Source organism: Bidens hawaiensis, unplaced genomic scaffold (genome assembly GCF_021521415.1).
Source record: "Bidens hawaiensis isolate Kalapana, Puna unplaced genomic scaffold, B.hawaiensis_p1.1 tig00014039_1, whole genome shotgun sequence".
Taxonomy (NCBI): Eukaryota; Viridiplantae; Streptophyta; class Magnoliopsida; order Asterales; family Asteraceae; genus Bidens; species Bidens hawaiensis.
In genome coordinates this window covers 567,017-586,053 of record NW_027492209.1, presented here as the reverse complement: position 1 = coordinate 586,053, position 19,037 = coordinate 567,017, and the positions used below count along the sequence as shown (strand labels likewise).

The 19,037-nt window shown below is 34.5% G+C and overlaps 1 protein-coding gene and 1 pseudogene across 2 annotated transcripts; one reads left to right on the top strand and one right to left on the bottom strand.

Moving 5' to 3' along the window:
- Nucleotides 1–1,042: 1,042 nt before the first annotated feature.
- Nucleotides 1,043–6,192, bottom strand: LOC143545838 (BTB/POZ and MATH domain-containing protein 2-like; annotated as a pseudogene). Its single transcript, XR_013137506.1, has 4 exons — nt 5,652–6,192; nt 3,689–4,036; nt 2,747–3,017; nt 1,043–2,484 (listed from the first exon to the last, which is right to left on the bottom strand). The product of XR_013137506.1 is annotated as a BTB/POZ and MATH domain-containing protein 2-like (transcript).
- A 3,558-nt stretch (nt 6,193–9,750) lies between these two features.
- LOC143545815 (uncharacterized) lies at nt 9,751–18,033 on the top strand. The gene is made up of 5 exons (XM_077037627.1): nt 9,751–9,889; nt 15,422–15,602; nt 16,261–16,648; nt 17,117–17,173; nt 17,356–18,033. Exons 1-5 carry the CDS (start codon nt 9,821–9,823, stop codon nt 17,438–17,440), a joined length of 780 nt encoding a protein of 259 aa, XP_076893742.1. The 5' UTR covers nt 9,751–9,820; the 3' UTR covers nt 17,441–18,033.
- Nucleotides 18,034–19,037: the final 1,004 nt, after the last annotated feature.

Here is a 19,037-nt window from a genome sequence, read left to right as displayed (position 1 = left end):
CAAGGGTGTCAACTGTCAAGCGTAAACGAGTCGGGAAGAACCCAAACTCAACTAAGCTCGGGCTTATTTGTTTATTTTACGAGAGTTGGTTTGTTTCGAGTTTTACTCCTGAAACTGAGCTTGACTCGTGAGTGGTTTTTCACTTTTTGTGTCACGTATTAGTTATTGAGTATTACATAACATCTATATATTATTCAATTATTTGTATCATATTTTTGTATATACTAAACTAGTTTAGATACTCGTGTTTTACACGGGTTTAACAATTTGAATTATATAAGTAATACGAAACTCAAGATACATGAAATGTGCAATAAACATGAATACACTCAAATTACATTTGAATCATAAATCACTTCAAAATAAGCATAAAAGTCTTAATTAATACACAATTCATAGCATATTTGAAACAAAAAACCACATTCTTTAACATATATGAAAGTATGAAACAAAAAATCGCAAATACATAACGTACTTGAAACAAAAACCATAGAAGCAAATTATAACATTCATTCAAAATATTAAAACGGGTTATGACGGACATGAGTGAAATGTCGTATATAAGTATGCCTTTAGGTTTAGGACTTTAAAAGTGTATATATATATATATATATTTAAATTAAAAAATCTAAACAGGTTACTAACATGTTAACAGGTCTTTTACATGTTATGACACGAATTTTAACATATATTAAACGTGTCGACATGTTTAAAACACGAAACCTATTACGCTCAAACCCAAACCTGTTAAAACTCGTGTCGTGTTAACATGTCCGTGTCATAAATTGACAACCCTGGGTAAAATGACCAAAGAGAACATTCTTTTATAAATCAATAAGTTGTTTTCTAAAAAGTGTTTGGGATTGCTTAGTTGTGAAGTGAGGATGTATGGGTTTAATGAGAATATCAAACCCAATAAGTTTATAAGTTACAAATTCATAACTTTTCAAAAGGCTTCTTCATAAGTTAAAATTCATAAGGCCTTATGGTTTGCCAAACACCTTATACAGTTTATTAACTTTTCAAAAGGTTTATAAGTTATAAGTTGATGAAAATAAGGAATCCAAAAACAATTAATTAGTAGACACTCGGAATAGTAATGGCACGTGTATATCCTATTATACAAAAAATGACATATTTAAAACGACATTTATTTGATCGGTGAAACACGGACGTTGCGACGACAAGTCAATGTGAATTCAGTCGAGGTTAGGTTCTTTACGCTTGGAACTCAAACCATAAATAAGTTCTTCATATTAACATATTTAAAGAAAATAACCAATAGAAAAAACTATTATATATATATTAAAAAGCATATGACATACTAAAAAAATACTATTCATCAAAACTTCTCAGATGTCCTTTTTCTCTTTAACCAGCTCAGATGTCCTTCACTTCCTGCACATCGGTACATTGTACTGATTTCTTAAAATTAGTGATCTGTAATTAATTAGAACACTTTTTTTTTTGTTTTAGGTTGCTGACATTGAGCGATTTGATACCCTTAGTGATCCAAAGAGAGAGACACCATAATTTTCGCTTGAGGTAAATCAACTAAACATTAGGATACGTAGATTTTTATGAGTATTTTAACAATCATTATCTGAGTAAACCGGTGTATTTTCTAGCATCTGATAGAATGCGTTCGGTATTTGAAAGGAATAGTACAACAATTTGAATGCTCGTGCCAAGGTTAATGCCCTAGGTAACACAAAAACCATTAACTTCTTGGAAATTTATTTTCATTTTAATAAGGTTTATAGTTTGAATTTTCATAAAATGATGAGTAATCTGCATGCAAAGTCAAAGATATGTTGGTGTTGAACTTTTTACTCAACAAAAGATTATCTTGAATAAGAGGAATAGAGGCTAATTGCAATATTATCTTTTGGATTTGTGCAAATAATACAGCAAAGCCATCAAAGAGGTTTTTAAGAAACAGACATTTAAAGTTACAATAATGGCAAACTTTCACAAAGGGCCTCTGCTTCAATTGTTAGATTTGCTTGGAGGTATTTTGAAGGGAAAATCTTTGGAGCCAATAGAGACGGATTCTACCCGCAAACTGATCAATACGATAAGACTTTCTAATATTTTATATATTATATGATATACATCTCTAGACGGAATTACAGAAATTGTCTTTTATGTAACAAAATAGTTGTAATTTATCTTTAAAAGTAACATAAATTGTACTTTACGTTTCGAAATGTTACACTATTTTCTCACAGATACATGAACAATAGTTAACCAAACAACGGTTAACAATTTCTACATCTAGAACAAACAAACAAGCTTTCTACAGTCACAATCTAGGTTTCACCCTTCTACCATGAACATCACTTCCATCAAATATGATCGCGTTTGGGTGAGCAGATACGGCAAGAGAATGCTCGTTGTTTCGAGCAATATGTTCCAGAAGCTCGATCGACAGATCTGGACAACTTTCTTTCAAGTAATCAAACCCGTCTGTCTGCATCGCAGCTGATCAACACCAAAAGTTTATATTCAATTAGTTGGGGATTAAAATGATTTTCATATAATGGTTATAAACCGAACGGGATAAATTTAATATATCATATGTATGTACTTATAGTCATAATTTTATACATAAAAACAAAATATAAAATATAAAATATACAAATTATAAATTATTTATAATCATAATTGTATATCTTTATCATAATTTATATATAACACTTTTTATTATATAAAATAGTAATTACTGTTTTATAAAAAAAATAGCCTCGATTAGCTCACGAAGCCTTGTAGCTCGAGGAGTGACTCTTACGCTCGAGTTGGTGTTGCTCAGCCAATGCTAATGTTGCTGCAACCTTATTGATGGCAACATCTTCACAAAGATTAGATTCGCATAACATCAAAAGCCGCTTTAAACCGTACCGATCAGCAGCTGCAAGCAGATGCTGATACATTAATGTTGAAGCCCATTTTGTATTCAGGCCCGTTAACTCTTCCATATCAGGCAGTTTGTCCCAATACATAAAATAAAGCAACGCCTGAAAGGAAAACAAATAAAATAGTTACCAGAACAAAAAATTTTGTGTCAAAGTCAACAATAAGTTTGAAAGAATTGTTCGTTGACCTTTAATAGAACAAGCGATCGGACACAAACAATTAAAAGAACAGGGATATCTTGTTCATGTTCATTCGTTAAGAAACAAGCGTGTTCACGTTCGTCTGTTAATAGTATATAAACGAAACATCAAACGAACGTGTTCGTTTGTTAATAGTAAATAAACGAAAGGTTCATGAACGTAAACAAACATAAACGAATGAACAAAACTGAACATAGATGAACACAGATAAACGAACATAACTAAGCCAAAACCAATTATTAGAAGTAAAAGTGAGCATCAAGTTGGTGGACCTAAAAACTTAATAAAACCAGACTGAATTCTGACGGGTGACATTTCGATTTCAAAAAACTAGATTAAACTGTAATGGGCCTAAAATTTTGTAATGGATATAACGAACTTATACAAACGAAAACGCAGAACGTAAAAAAAATGAAAGAACGAACAAAAACGAATTTTAATGAACACAGAAATGAGATACATGCTCATGTTCAACAAAATTTTTTGTTCATGTTCGTTCGTTGATTAATTTTGCCAACAATCTATTTCAATTTTCTAACTTTCATAAAACAGTTAACATATTTAAAACAAACCTTGAAAACAGGGGCTTCAATGTCTTCAACTTTAATAGATTTAACATTTTGATCTTTCATCGGGCCAAAAAGTTGAGCCCTAAAAACAGGTGACCGGGCAGCAAGACCAATTTATGGGCAGCAAATGTTTCTCCGTTAACTTCACAAGAAACATCAGTCCACTTTCCACTTTTCAGAAGCTGCCCAAAATGTTGCCCGATATCTGATGGTGGTACATGAACAGAGTAGGATTTAGGACGCTCAGTGTGAGAATTAATTACCCCAACACAGCAATGAACTTGAAGACAATCATCCTTTAAGTAATCTGATGTTTCTAAAGTAGATTTTCTGAAAAACCGCTTGTAACCCCTGCACCATGTCATAACCAAAAATCCAACCCACAATTAAGTAAAATCACGGTTAACCGATTTATTGAGCGGTTAAAAAATATTTCCATAACCGATAAAACCAAACCACCCACAAATTTCAAATGGTAAAACACTAAAACTCAAACTTATCAAGCCCAAATTTCTAATAACAACTTATAAAGTGGTTACAAATTTTCAAACCCAAACTCTGAGGCCCAGTCACATTGCTTTTGGCTATTTTAGTCACCAACAAACATTTAACAGCCATTCTAGTTCACAGTTAACCGGCCCATAAACAAATCAAATCAACATGTAAAATCGATTAACCACAACCGTTGGTTATCCTTATCTGGTTAAACCATAGTTCGGTTATGGTACCCCTACAACTTACATGAAAATGAGACAGTGTTTATAATACTACCAACTGATCAGATAGATCATGTTATTAACAACAGTATGCAAACAATAGTATTCCTTCATTATCAGACACTGACCCTAAATAATAATAGCACCACCACCACCACCACCACTACCAACTGATCAGATAGATCATGTTATTAACAACAATATGCAAACAATAGTATTCCTTCATTATCAGACACTGACCCTAAATAATACCACCGCCACCACCACCACTAATACGAATAATACTAACAATAATAACAATAACAATAACAACAATAATAATAATAAAAATAATAATTACAATAACTAGGTCAACAGTACACAAATCATAATATTCCTTGCAAATAATAATATTCCTTCATTATCCAAAACTGACCCTAAATAATAACAATAACTAGGTCACCCAAAACACAACCATCACACATAAAGATCAGTCATTTAGCAAAACCGACCCGCGTGCACCGTTACAATTTACATAAAAATGAGACAATTGAGTTCATTACATTACCAACTGATCAAATAGATCATATTCACAGTACATGCAAATAATAATATTCCTTACTTCATTATCCAAAACTAACCCTAATGGGCGCGTTTGTTTCACGGAATGGAATGGAATTGGAATTGGAATTTGAAGGAATTGGATTTGGAATCTGAACATTCCAATAGAATTGAAATTGGAGGGAATTGAAATCCAATTACATTCTCAATGTGTACGTTTGACAATTGAATAGGAATCAAGAAGGTTTTTTATTGCGTTATGATTTTTTTATAATTTTTTTTGAATGTTTTTATTGGTTTTCTATTAAGATTAAAACCCCTCAAAAAAAATTCAAAATTAATAATAAAAAATTCAAAACTCAAAATATAAATTAAAAACAAAAAAAGTAAAAAAGCTAACATGTTTTGTTTGTTGTCCTCGTAAAAAAAAATTGAGATAAGATTCCAATGAATTTTCTTGAATCCCTCCACATTTTGGAAGGATTTGAAATCCCTATATTTAAAGGAATTTGAAGGAATTGAATTCCAATTCCGATTCCAATTCTTTGAACCAAACACACCAAAATGGAATTATGATTCCAATTCCAACAAAACGAACACGCCATGTCATGGGATTTTAATTCCAATTCATTTGTATTCCCACGAATTCCGTGAAACGAACACGCCATAAATAATAACAACAATAATAATAATTATTACTATTATCTTACCACATACTACCGCGGTACTTCTCTTATACGGTGCACTCTTCAAGGCTCTACCGAAATGACTATGAACCTTATGCCTCTCATTCCCACTCTGGTCAATCAAAGTCAACTCAAACAACGCCCTAACATCATACCCATCACTAGCCAACGCAATAAACAACGACACATGACTAGCGTTATCCTCTGTACTCTTCCCGTTTGGGTAAAAATAAACCGCCCACGAGTACCCGCCAACATTAAACGTATCAGACGCTATGTATTTATCGATCTCACCGCCCTTCGCTAACGAATACCCGGTGATCTTGAAATCGTGCTCGCCGTTAACGGTTTCCGTGATCGACGTTGATGTCGTCGTCGGCGAGGACGATTATGGTTTTGATGGTGATATACAAGCTCTACCCATCACCGATTGATGGCTAATTGGTTTGATTTTGGTTAGGGTTTTGAAGGAGAAGTGATATAGATATGAGTAAAGTGATGTTGTCCAAAAAGCTTGATTTTTGCATCTGGACAATCGTTGTCAATGTCGTCCAACTCGATAAATCGATAACTCCATTAACTTTTGACCGTTAAATTAGGGGCAATTATGTCTTTTTATATATTTATTATTTGAACAAAAAAAAGTCAATAAAAAACCAAAACAAAAATAATAATAATAATAATAATAATAATTATTATTATTATTATTATTATTATTATTATTATTATTATTATTATTATTATAAATTGGATGTGGCTCAATGGTAAAGCACTCACTTTACTAGTGAGAGATAGGGGGTTCAAACCTCACTATCACCAACTTATATGGGAGATATGAGGGATAACCCTGGCTTGACAAGTTCGAGTCCTGATCTCACCCAGTTATACCGGCTCCTCGCTGTCATTCCATTAGGCGGGTGTGGGGGTCGAGTTTTATCCGGTGAATCCCTCAATAGGGTGGACCGCTAGGGGCGTCGTCCGTCCGGAATAGTGGCCGACTCGGGCTACCTTTGACCAATGGGGGCCGCGTACGAAGTACCCGGCGTTACTTAGTTAGTCGTTCAAAAAAATAATTATTATTATTATTTGTTATTTAAATACATATCCATAAATAAAACCTCAAGAAGCACAATTGGTATCATCCTCCTCCTTTTCAACCCCTAGCGACCAACCTTCTTCGGCCACCACCGACCGCCCCTGCCTTCTTCGGCCAATCGATAACCACATTTTCCGGCCACTACCACCAACACCACCTCTCTTAAAAGGACTTGGGATGCACCAAGATAAAAAAACAGCGATAAAAAGGATTCATCTTCTTTATTACAGTTTAATCCTGGAATCAACTTCCACAACTACAATTTTAAAATCCGAGTACGACAGTAACAACGCATGGTCAAGACCATAGGGCTTTGAATTGGTGAATGAAAACGAACATATTGACATTAAGCTTACCTTAAAACGTGTCGGACTCGATGGCTGGCGATCATGGCCGAAAACTTGCGGCGGCGGACAAAAGTCGATAACATGGTACAAGTGAGGTGTGTCTTGAAACGAGTGTGGAGAGTCGGTATTTACAGGCTCAAACTCGATTTCTCGTTTTCCCTAACTCCCGCTCGATTTATGTAGCAATAATTATACATTTGAATGTTCAAATAAGTTTCATTTGGTTCAAATTCAAGTTTTTAGTCAAGAGGTGTAGTTAGTTGATTTCGATTAGAGCGTTTAAGGCTCGCCGAAGTTGCGGGACAGTGCCAGAGATGGTGTCAGAAAGATGAGGCCCGGGTGACAAAAAGGAGACAAAACATTTCATGTTAACCCATTTAACTTTGTAAAACATTTCTTGTTACCCCAAGGGTCCAGATGCAAAAAAAAATATTTTGGACGAAACTCGCAAAACCGACTAAACCTCAGGGACGATTTTGACACTTTACTTTATAGATATAGATATATTGTTTCTGTAGATGTGAATGGAGAGTAATTATGGGGTTTATACAGGCGATGGGTTTTCTGTTGCAAATGAAACGAAATTAATAATTACGATTTGGCTGATTTCATTCAACGTTTTTAAACAAGTGGCTTGGGTTGCATAAGATTTTAGTTTACTGGTGTCACTTTTCATGTGTGTATTTACAGGGGTGTAACAAGTCGAGTCGGAGTTGGACTTGTGTAGACTTCGGCTTAGTTTATTGGGAAAATTCTTAAAATAGACCTATTTTGAGAAGAGGTTCCAAAAATGTCCCCCAAATTTTAGAATTCCAAAAATGTCCCCCTCTAACTCATCTCTGACGATGCGTTAGGAATAATATCTTTAACACATCGTCAAATATGTGTTAGAGTTCCTAACGCATCGTCTGAGATGAGATAGACTTCCTAACGCATCGGCAAAGATGCGTTAAGACTTCTTAACGCATCGTCAACGGCGTGTTAGTCTCTTGTTTGTTATTTTTAATATTATATTAATATAACTATTTATAATTATATTTGTTTTTTATAACTTTTAATATATAAAATTTTATATTATTTCAAATATACCGATAAAACATGCTTATTTTTATCTACGGACCGACATAAATTTACCTAAACTCGAGTCATGTCAAATTAATATTGAAATATTCAATAAAATTTGACCCGCACGGTTTTAAATAAAATTTATGCCAACATATAGATAAAAACAAGCATTTTTTATTGGTATATTCGAAATGCTATAAAACTTTATATACTAAAAGTTATAAAATCACAAAAACAAGTAGTATTAGTTATATTAATATAATATTAAAAAAAACAAACAAGAGACTAACACATCGTTGACGATGCGTTAAAAAGACTAACACATCTTTGCTGATGTGTTAGGAAGTCTAACTCATCTCCGACGATGCGTTAGGAAGTCTAACGCATCTTTGACGATGTGTTAAAGATAGACTTCCTAACACATCGTCTGAGATGAGTTAGAGGGGGCATTTTTGGAATTCTAAAATTTTGGGGACATTTTTGGAACCTCTTCCCAAATAGGTCTATTTTGAGAATTTTCCCTTAGTTTGTTTAACTTACGAGAGGTTGGTTTGTTTCGAGTTCTATATCTGAAAGACTGAAACCGAACTTAGCTTGTGAGTGGTTTTTTAGATCGATGTTAACTTGGGTTGTTTATTACTTATTAATTTTATACATAAAAATACAAATATTTAAAGTTGAAAAAGAGATAACTTATTAATAGTTAAGGTGAATAGGTTGTGATTAATAAATGATAGACAACTAAGATAAAACTAGACTTTAATAATAAACAATCTATTTAAATAAAAGAAACTTTATTCATAAGGTAAATGATGTAAAAGATAAATAGTTCAAATAGGAAATAATCCAATGCCATAAAGAGACGTTACAATACGTAATTAGGAAACAGACGAGATAAATTAGGATGGATAAAGAAAACGGCAAAAGTCTTGCATGTGTTGCAGGCGGTCTAACATAGGTTAAACTACGAACAAATGAAACTGTTTGTATCTTAAACTAACTGACTTGCTTCGATTTAACGATTCAATTGTTTTCAACAATTTATAAACATTATGGTCATTCATATGGATAGGCAAATGGAACTAGGTATCAAGTTTTTCAGTACCGGTATAAAGTTTTTAAGAAAATCAGGCAAAGTACCGGTCGGTACTTGTATTTACCGAAATTTTGCATACGGTACCGACACCAAATCAAACACCTTCGGTACCGGTATCAAGTTTTTGGGATTTCCAAGATCGGGAAATTTGGCATCATCTCTGGTTGTTAGCTGTTAGTGTCATTTATGTTCCAAAAGGGCTAAATCCACAAACATCAAGTTAGTAGAAGGAGCATCTCCCCCATAAAATTAGCGACCACCTACACGTAGCGACAAACGACAAGTTGCACCAATTGTGTCTGTCGTCATTCATTCAAAGGCGGACTTACCTGCCACACAACTGAATGAATTCTTCAACAAATCCCACCTCCATTATAATAATTGTATTATTATAATAATTGGATTAATCCTCAACGCCGTGATCTTTCTAGAGAATCGGAATCCACAACCTCATTGAATTACAAACAAAATAGATGTAGCCATTTGTGACCCACACACACAGTCGACTCAAGAAACAAGATTTAATATCATATCTTCTGTTATCTGTTTCTCCCGCTTATCATCATATCATATTTAAACCCTTATCTTTATGGCTTCTAATGGGTATCTTCCTACCCTCATATTTGGTCCTGAACAAGGCTTCAATAGATTACCCAAGGTGACTAATTCATTCATTGTTTGTCTAAACTGGCTATGTTGAATTTGTTCGATTATTATTCAAATCTCAACTGCGTATGTTGGTTTTGTTCTATTAGTCTTCAAATTTCAACTGGGTATGTTGAATTTGTTCGAATTTCAATGGGTATGCTGAATTTGTTCGATTATTAATCAAATCTAAACTGGGTATGTTGAATTTGTTTGATTGTTGTTCGAATTTTAACTGGGTATGTTGGTTTTGTTCGATTTGACTTCAAATTTCAGTTGGGTATGTTGATTTTGTTCAGTTATTCTTCATATTTCAATCGGGTGTATTGGTTTTGCTGAATTATTCTACAAATTTCAGCTGGGCATGCTGATTTCGCTCAATTATTCTTCAAATTTGAGTTGGGTGTGTTGAATATGTTCGATTATTATTCAAAATTTAGTTGGAGGTTATGTTGATACAACCAATGTTTTAAAAATCGGTTTTTTACTCATACCGGATTGGATTAAAATATGATATCGGTTTTTTACTCATACCGGTTTTTTACTCATACATGTTGAAAAGCTTACGTTGTAATTTGATATAATTGCAACTTCAACTAAAATATATGTAAGGCCCCGTTCCCGGTAGCCCTACTTTAGCGTCGGATTTACTCATAAACACAGTTCTTACAAATCAGAGTTCATTAAAACTTTCGCGGAATATAAAAACTTTCATGAAACGTTACAGCAATCCAAAACTTGCCTTAACTAAACATTCTTGTCTTTCAAAATAAATGTCAATTACATTAAAACATCTTGAGTCTTCAGATGCCAGTCTCATATTCGCCCACCATGTGCCTGCTCAAGCTAGCTGTCTCATTCTACTCACCTGCGTGCATACTAAAAGTCAGCTACGCTGAGCGAGTTCTAGTTAATCGGACGCCATACAATACATACACATACATACATATCCGAAGATACATACCCATACTTAACTAGTTACCCTTCTGTTCTACATACATACTTACTACCATACATACATACATATCTACAATCACTAACCTCAGTCACCGAGAGTACGTTCATAGTCCGCCGTCTATACCTGTACTCAAGGTCGTGAACACGTAAAAGGTCCGCAGTCCTTACCTATGTTCACCATTCATGGTACGTGCAAGGTCCGCGATCCTTCCCTATACCATCCCACTTCCACAACACGTACAAGGTCCACAGTCCTTCCCTATGTTGCAACCTAATTCATAGCACGTACGAGGTCCGCAGTCATCCCCTATGCTACCACAGCACGTATAAGGTCCACAGTCCTTCCCTATGCTGATGCCTATCTATAATACGTATAAGGTCCGCAGTCCTTAACTACGTTGTCGTCTATTATCTGTAACACGTATAAGGCCCACCGTCCCTATCTACGTTTACATCTATCATCTACATTACGTATAAGACCCGCAGTCCTTAACTACGCCATCACCAGCCGAGTCTATGTCCGACAGAAGCTAGAGGGATTTGTCATCCTAACTTACTATGTCGAACGTAGAACTCACGTACCATTCGTGTACCTGTATACACATACTTCACATATACAATAATTACATTATAGTATAAGAACACTCTAGGCGTTCTTTACATCCTTCATTTAACAACCACACCCCTTGTCGTTACGTGCAATATCCGAAGATCGTTCACGCCCCGACAAGTATTCATTTGTAATATTCATACATCTTCGATATATAATATTCGCACCTTTATTTTTAACCTGACAGTACGCGCAATATCCGAAGATCGTTCGCGTACCGACAAGCAATCATTCATATCCATCACATATATCACATATGGCATACACTTATCACTTAGGATAAATGTATTAACAACACATCGAGTATGCACACAGCCCCGAAAACATAACAAGGAATGGGGCTAGAAACTCACCTGAACTCTGCTTCTTCCTCCGATAGTTGTAAATCCCTTCTTTAACTGAGCTCGGCTGACTGTATAAGTTACACGTATCAATACTCGCCTGATCTAATCTGGTGGCCTAGTATTAGCTTACTTTTACTTATCGTTTTTAATCTATTTTCGAACTTAGCTTTAGGCGAGGTTGTCATCAGGCGAACTTAGCTTTAGGCGAGGTTGTCATCAGGCGAACTTAGCTTTAGGCGAGGTTGTCATCAGGCGAACTTAGCTTTAGGTGAGGTTGTCATCAGGCGAACTTAGCTTTATGCGAAGTTAACCTTAGGCGAACTTAGCTTTGCAGGCGAAGTTAACCTTAGGCGAACTTAGCTTTGCAGGCGAAGTTCATCAGGCGAACTTAGCTTGCAGGCGAAGTTGTCGGCTGCAGCTACTGTTCGTTCTTAAATCCTTCGTTTCTTAACCAAATAACTCGATTTAGGTATCCACGGAATCGTTTGACCAGCGCCTACAAACCCCAACCATCAAATCGACCTACCATCGATGTTTAAAGGGTGCGATTTAGGCATATAGGTTACGGGTTCTTTTATCAATCAATTAACCCCTCAAATCATAACCATTTTCAGTAAGTGTAGCTTTGTTGGATTCGTTTTTACCATACAAACACAGATATATCATTTCTATACTAATCCAAACCTAAACGAACAAGTTCTCGATATAAACGTACCGTAAATGAGTCAAACTACGAACACGAGCTGGTCTTGTTGCTTTGGTTCGTCACGACGATCTAGCACCAACAAGCTCGGGTCCTCGCCTTTGGATCTTGGTTCGGGTTGTGTGTGTTTTGGAGTGTGTAGAGATTAGGATGGATAATGGATGGAATGGAAAGGATTGGGGTTTAAGGGGGTATTTATACTCTCTTAAGCCCATGGGCCGAAGGCCCATATTTCCTTTTGGTCCATATCTAATCCCATCTAATTATCCTACTAAGTCTTCATATTATGTTGTTCCACTAACTCGTTTATTTCACCCGACAAAATAATATATTAAATATTACTTTTAGAAATTTCGGGATGTTACAATATAACTCAAAAGCATATGGTTTGATAATAAAATATAATCTAAAAGTTAAATCGTTATAACAAAATAATACAAAAGCACTTGTTTTTCAAAAAATAATACAAGAATATACGTGTTTCAATATTAATCGCTAGGTTAAAAGTAATTTTAAAAAAAAAAGGCCGCAAAATATCAAAAATCTTTTGGGCTATAAACAGATTTGACTGTTTAAACTGGAATTTTTGAAAAAAAACTGCCGGTTTGATGTTCTAGCAAACCGTCCAAAAAAATCGGGCTCAAAATACCGGCCTAATATGTGAAACCCGGTATTACTGGTTCAACCGGCCGGTACGACCCGGTATTTAAAACACGGGATTCAACTGTTTTGTTTGTGTTGATTTTACTGCTTTTGACTTTTATTTAATTCAATTTTGCATTGGTTTGACTTGATGAATATTTCACTTTTTGATTGAATTTTTGCATTATTGTGTAAAATTGTTAGATTTGTTGAATTAGGGTAGGATTAGATATTAAGATTGTGGTTTATATAGTTTTTGTTAGGTAATTTGGATGTTTTGTTATGACTTATCTATCTATACTATATATAATACACCAAACAAAGACAAATTAAGACACTCATTTTTAAGTAATTTACAACATTTAAAGCATGAGGTACATGTGTTAGTAAGGGTAAACTTGTCTTTTAAACACAATCCATTCAACTTACAAGTTTGGTCCCTCATCTTTAACCATATTATGTTTTTAATTTAACTTGTAAACTAACTTCTCACCCGTGATTTTTAAACGACTATAGCTTTTTCATACGTTAATATTTTTATAAACAAATTGCACCGTAAAAACGAGCATTTTATTCTCTTTAATTTGGATATGATATTGTTGTAATTTTTTTTTCATTTTAAATAAATTAATATGTTACGTAAGGGTGTTCAGTGTCGTTTTGATGGTTTTTAAGTAAAACTTGTGAGTCCAACCGTTAATACTGATATTTTGTTGTCCAAAACCAAACTCAACCATTGAAAGTTGAAACCGAATCGTTACTAACGGCCTGGTTCCAGTTTGGTTTCACAGTTTAAACTTTAATAATAAATTTAGTTTAAAATAATTAATAATTTAAACGCACCACCAATTTTAACTAAAAACCAACATAATATGATACTTGAGACGATCATTATAAATAAAAAATGATAATTTTAGCCACAAAAATGATAAATATTAATGGAAGATCTAGGATGTGAAATAATAACAACAAAGATTACAGAATCATATTACAATTAGGTTAATTTACAGTTTTTTCTGGTTTCATATGGCCGGTTACTGATATAAACCGTGAACCAACCGTTCACTACGTTTTGAAAATTTTGAAACCGACCAACAAACCGAAAGTAAAAAAGAAAAAGAAAAACGAAGTCAAACCAATGACCGATTTAAATGATTTCAAGGTTTTAACCGAACCATAAACACTTATATTTGTACGTGATTAACAAGTTCAAACACTCGCTGCATCGCGCAGGCACCCGTCTAGTATTAGTTTACACACTTCACTTTCATATTAGCTAGGGGTGCAAATGAGCCGAGCTGCTCGCGAGCTACTCGAGATCGGCTCGTTAAAAAGCTCGTTCGAGCCGAGCTTTATCGAGCCCGAGCCCGAGCTCAAGCCTAAAAATAAGCTCGTTTAATAAACGAGCCCGAGCCCGAGCTTTACTTATCGAGCTCGAGCCAGCCCGCTAGCCTAATTGAGCCTGCTAATTATATAATTATTTTAAAATATATATTTAATAGTTATTAATTAATAAGTATAATGTTATGAAAAAATAAATAAATATAATTAAATAATATATATTCGTTTATACATAAAATTATAATAGAAAAATATATAAAATATTATAATTATATAAAAAAATAATTGATAAATGGTAAATGAGCCGAGCCTGAGCCGAGCTCGAGCATCAAAATCCATTCACGAGCCGAGCTCGAGCTCGAGCTCTGTGTAAGTTAAACGAGCCGAGCTCGAGCCTAGTCGAGCTCGGGCTCGGCTCGTTTGCACCCCTAGTATTAGCAATTAATTAAATGCATACATAATTATGACTTGAGTTGTTCTATCAAAGTTGGATTTGAGTTCCTGTAAACTCGAAGTCAACGCCTCTTTATGTTTCAAGATTATATTTTTACTTGAATTCAAACTTGATGGATTAGACACGATTGGACTGAGATCGCTTAATAAGCACTCGGGTCACTTGCAGCCATACCATTTGGATATACTTGTGTGAAAAAAAACATTTAATTTATGGGAAATGAATGAATTATTGTCTTAGGGAACCATATAATTCGTAACATGTCAAAAGAAGTTAAACTTAACATGGTTATTTTTCATGGTTGATTGTTTTCCGAAGGAAAAATCATTTTTACAAAATATGTTTTTAATTTGTATATTTGCAAGAACAATGGTTTTATATGCCCAAAAAAACCTGTATGATGGTTTTAAAAGTTTTCAATATATCATTGTTACTAAATGCATGTATTTACCATTTTGCCATTTAAATTCTTCAATGTTATGTCCTTATTGCAGGACTCTCAACATATTTTGCCTATTCATGGTTTACGCGATGATGTAATACGTTCAAGTCCCCTCAATATGAGCCCGCAACAGAATGTTGGCCCATGGAAGCCGATAAACGAGTTATTTGATAATAAACAAATTGTCATGGTTAACCCGACTATTCCAAAGCCTGCACTCATCGACATCCAAGGTTCACCAATCTCTCTCTTTTTGAAATTCATTATGTTATTGTTGCAACATTAAATCTTAGTAATCGGTTTCTAGTGTGTTTGTAAGCTACTTTTACTTAGATTATCTGATTATTAGTTTACAATTTTATATTAGCTGCAACAAAACCAATGTCAAATGGTAGAGTAAAATTACTTATGTATTATTTCTTTATAAAATTCAAAAAACTGGATGATTAGTGTTTGGATTATTACAGCCACGGTGTAAACGAGCAGAACCGAGCCAAGCTGAACCGGAGCTTGTTTATTATTTAATTGTGTTATTGATCTACAATTATTTTATATTGTATTAATAACTATAGTTTCTGTATATAACATAATATATGTTATTTACTTAGTTTTATCCTAATTTAAATATAATAATGATTAGTAGCAACATAAATGTTTAACATAATATATGTTATTGGTCTTTACTTCTGAAAAATCACACGAATGGTCCCTTCTATTTTGGAAGCATAACGCGAATGATTCTTTGGAATGGATGGCGTTAGTTTTCCCGAAAAGTGTATGTGAATTGACCAAACTACCTTAATCATTAGAGAACTAATAATAAAAACTAAGCCCCTAGACTTAGCATGTCAGTAACAATAATCTTATAATTTCACAACTGTTTTTTAACAGATTATTGCCCGAACTCGACACATTTCAACTTCAAATTTCCAATGTCGGGTTTAATTGAAGTGGAGAAAGATGGGCTGGATCTATTATCACTTTCGGGCGTAACGGGCCTTCAATCCATGAAGACAGATTGCAAGCCATATATTCCTGATATTGTTCACATGGATTCTCAGCTTATATATCAAAATCTAGAACTTGATTCCCGGAAGCCATTAATCGATTTTGTTGGTGATTTGGTTCGAAATTCTGAAATTACAATTGATGAAGATGGTCATGTGTCATTGACCGGCACTAAAACCGAGATGAAGGACATACTTTCGATTCTTTCTGAGTTTTATTTGTCAAAGAACTCGACTACTTGGAGGAAGTCGTTGGTTCCCCATTTTAATAGGTATGTATGCCCATGTGAATGGCAAAGTGAGCCCGTTGGGTAGAGGTATAAACGAGTCGAGCTCAAGTTTGACTAGGCTCTGGCTCTGGCTCGGCTCGTTTTACCAGCGAGAGCTCGAGCCCAATTCGTTTCGATCTCTAATTCTAAAACTCGCCCTCGGATCTTTTATTATTTATAGTTAATTAATAAATATTTATAATTAAATTTTAATATATATTTTAAGTATATAAAATATATATGAGTTTTAGAATATGGTTCCTGTGGTTTGCCCAGGTCATGGTTTTCGTCCCTAAAGTGATGGAGATTAACTTTTCTGTTAAAATGTTCAATAAATTACCAGAATACCCTTAGTCTGAAAAGGTAAAAAAAAGATTAAAAAAATACACAATTGTTTATGTGATTCATAAGTTTTGTAAAGAAATAAGCTCTACTTCTAAAGCTCGAGGTCGGTTTGTTTGTCATAAACAGACTGGATTATGGATCAGCATGGGAGCTTGAAACCGTGATCGTTGCTCCTCTGAAGAGGTATGTCTATTTATTTTATATCATAATATGTGTTGACCAGTCAATTAGACCCGTAACGTCATTATGCAATTTTTTGACTTATAAGAGGTCAAATGGGCTGTTCCTCAAACTAAACGCATGTTACTTTGTCAAAATTTGTGTTGACCAGTCAGTTTAACCCATAACAATATTGTCTAACAAAGTCCCGAGAAAGTCAACAACAAAGAAGAAAGGGTCCCGTCACAAGACGACAATCCAACACAGAACCAACAACATTCAAGCCTGTGAAAGCCTACTATCAGTAATATACGACAAAGACCGAAACGGGAAATCAGCAATTCCCGTGTTAAAGAAATCGGGCCCCGAGCTACCGAGTCTCCTAACTCAGTTCTCAGCCAGCATTGCAGGAACAGGAATCGCGGTTCTATTTTCGGTTGTGTGTAAATTAGCTAGTGGCAGAGTGCCATTTTGTTCATCAAAACTCCTCAACACGGGCCTCGGGCTGGGCCTCGTGTGGCTTTCGTGGGCCGTGAACGGGCTGAGGGATACGATCATGATGATTAATAGGAATTCAAGCAAGAAAAAGGGTTTGAAAGATGAAGAAATTGGATAAAAGTGTGAAGGAAATATACTTTAGAGCTGCAACAATATTGGCAGTGTTGGTGTTAAGGCTTGCTTAAAGAAGAAATAGTGAGCTCATGTGAAGATATATATATATATATATATATGATGGTGTATATCAATTGGGGTAAAATAGGGGAATTGATGATTAAGCAACTTTGGTCATCTGATTTGGATTTTAGAGTTGATCTTTGTTTGATCAAGTTTTGCATAAAATTTAATATGTGGATGTGTAAATTGCAACAACAATTTTGCGAATCACTGTATTATATTGTGTCGTCGTCTCGACGGGTGTTCATTGGGCTAGATTTTGTGTTATTCGAATTTGAAAATCCGAATGCAAGCCTATTTCAGTTAGAAATCGAAAAATTGATTTGAATTCAGATAGATTTGAACAATACGAATTGTGAGAAAATAATCAACGGAAACAGAAAAAAGTTAATATATTTGATTATTTAAAAAGTAATACAAATTGAATTTGATTTTCCGAGTCGAACCAGATGATTATTACAAATTTGAATTGATACGAAACCCAAATTTATGCAAGTTATTTACGTTAAATGTAAATAGGATGTCAACCATGCCAAGTTGACGGGTTGAAGTTGAACACAACTAATACATTTATTCGTATCGTGTTTCTGAAAGCTGGTTCAGTTAATTCTGCTAGCTTGATGTGGTCCAATTTAATCGATAATTCAAGAGTTAATTACTAAGTCTGTGTACGACTGCCTCCCCTTTTGGTTGATTAAAAAAATATAAAAAACAAAAGCAAAATCTTATAAGCAAAAACAATCAAACAAACTCCAATTCATAATTAAATAACTCAAATCCCCCTTTCTCTCAATGTGGCTAGATGCATATATATCCGCCGACCCTTCGACCTCTGCATACTTACGATGTTACACATATTCCGTCTAGAGCTAGAGAAATTTAGCATTCAACAACTCAGGCTCGATAAACACCCTACTCTAGTTGATAGAGAGGTTTACAAAGTCCACTAACAACCCAACTACCCAAGAGAGATTTACAAAGTCAATTGATGAATGCTGGTTTTTTCTCAGTTGCTGCAAAAAAAATGTCTGTAACATGGTTGGGGTTGTTCTGCAATGTTCTGGTGGTTGGACAGTTAAACAAGATAAGAGATAGACTAGTCACGTTGGTTTTATTTTGTGCACTAAATAAACTGGACCATTGTTTTTTTCAATTGATTCAATTTAGCTAGGGCTCAGCTATTCAACATTTCAAACATGTAATGCAAACAAGT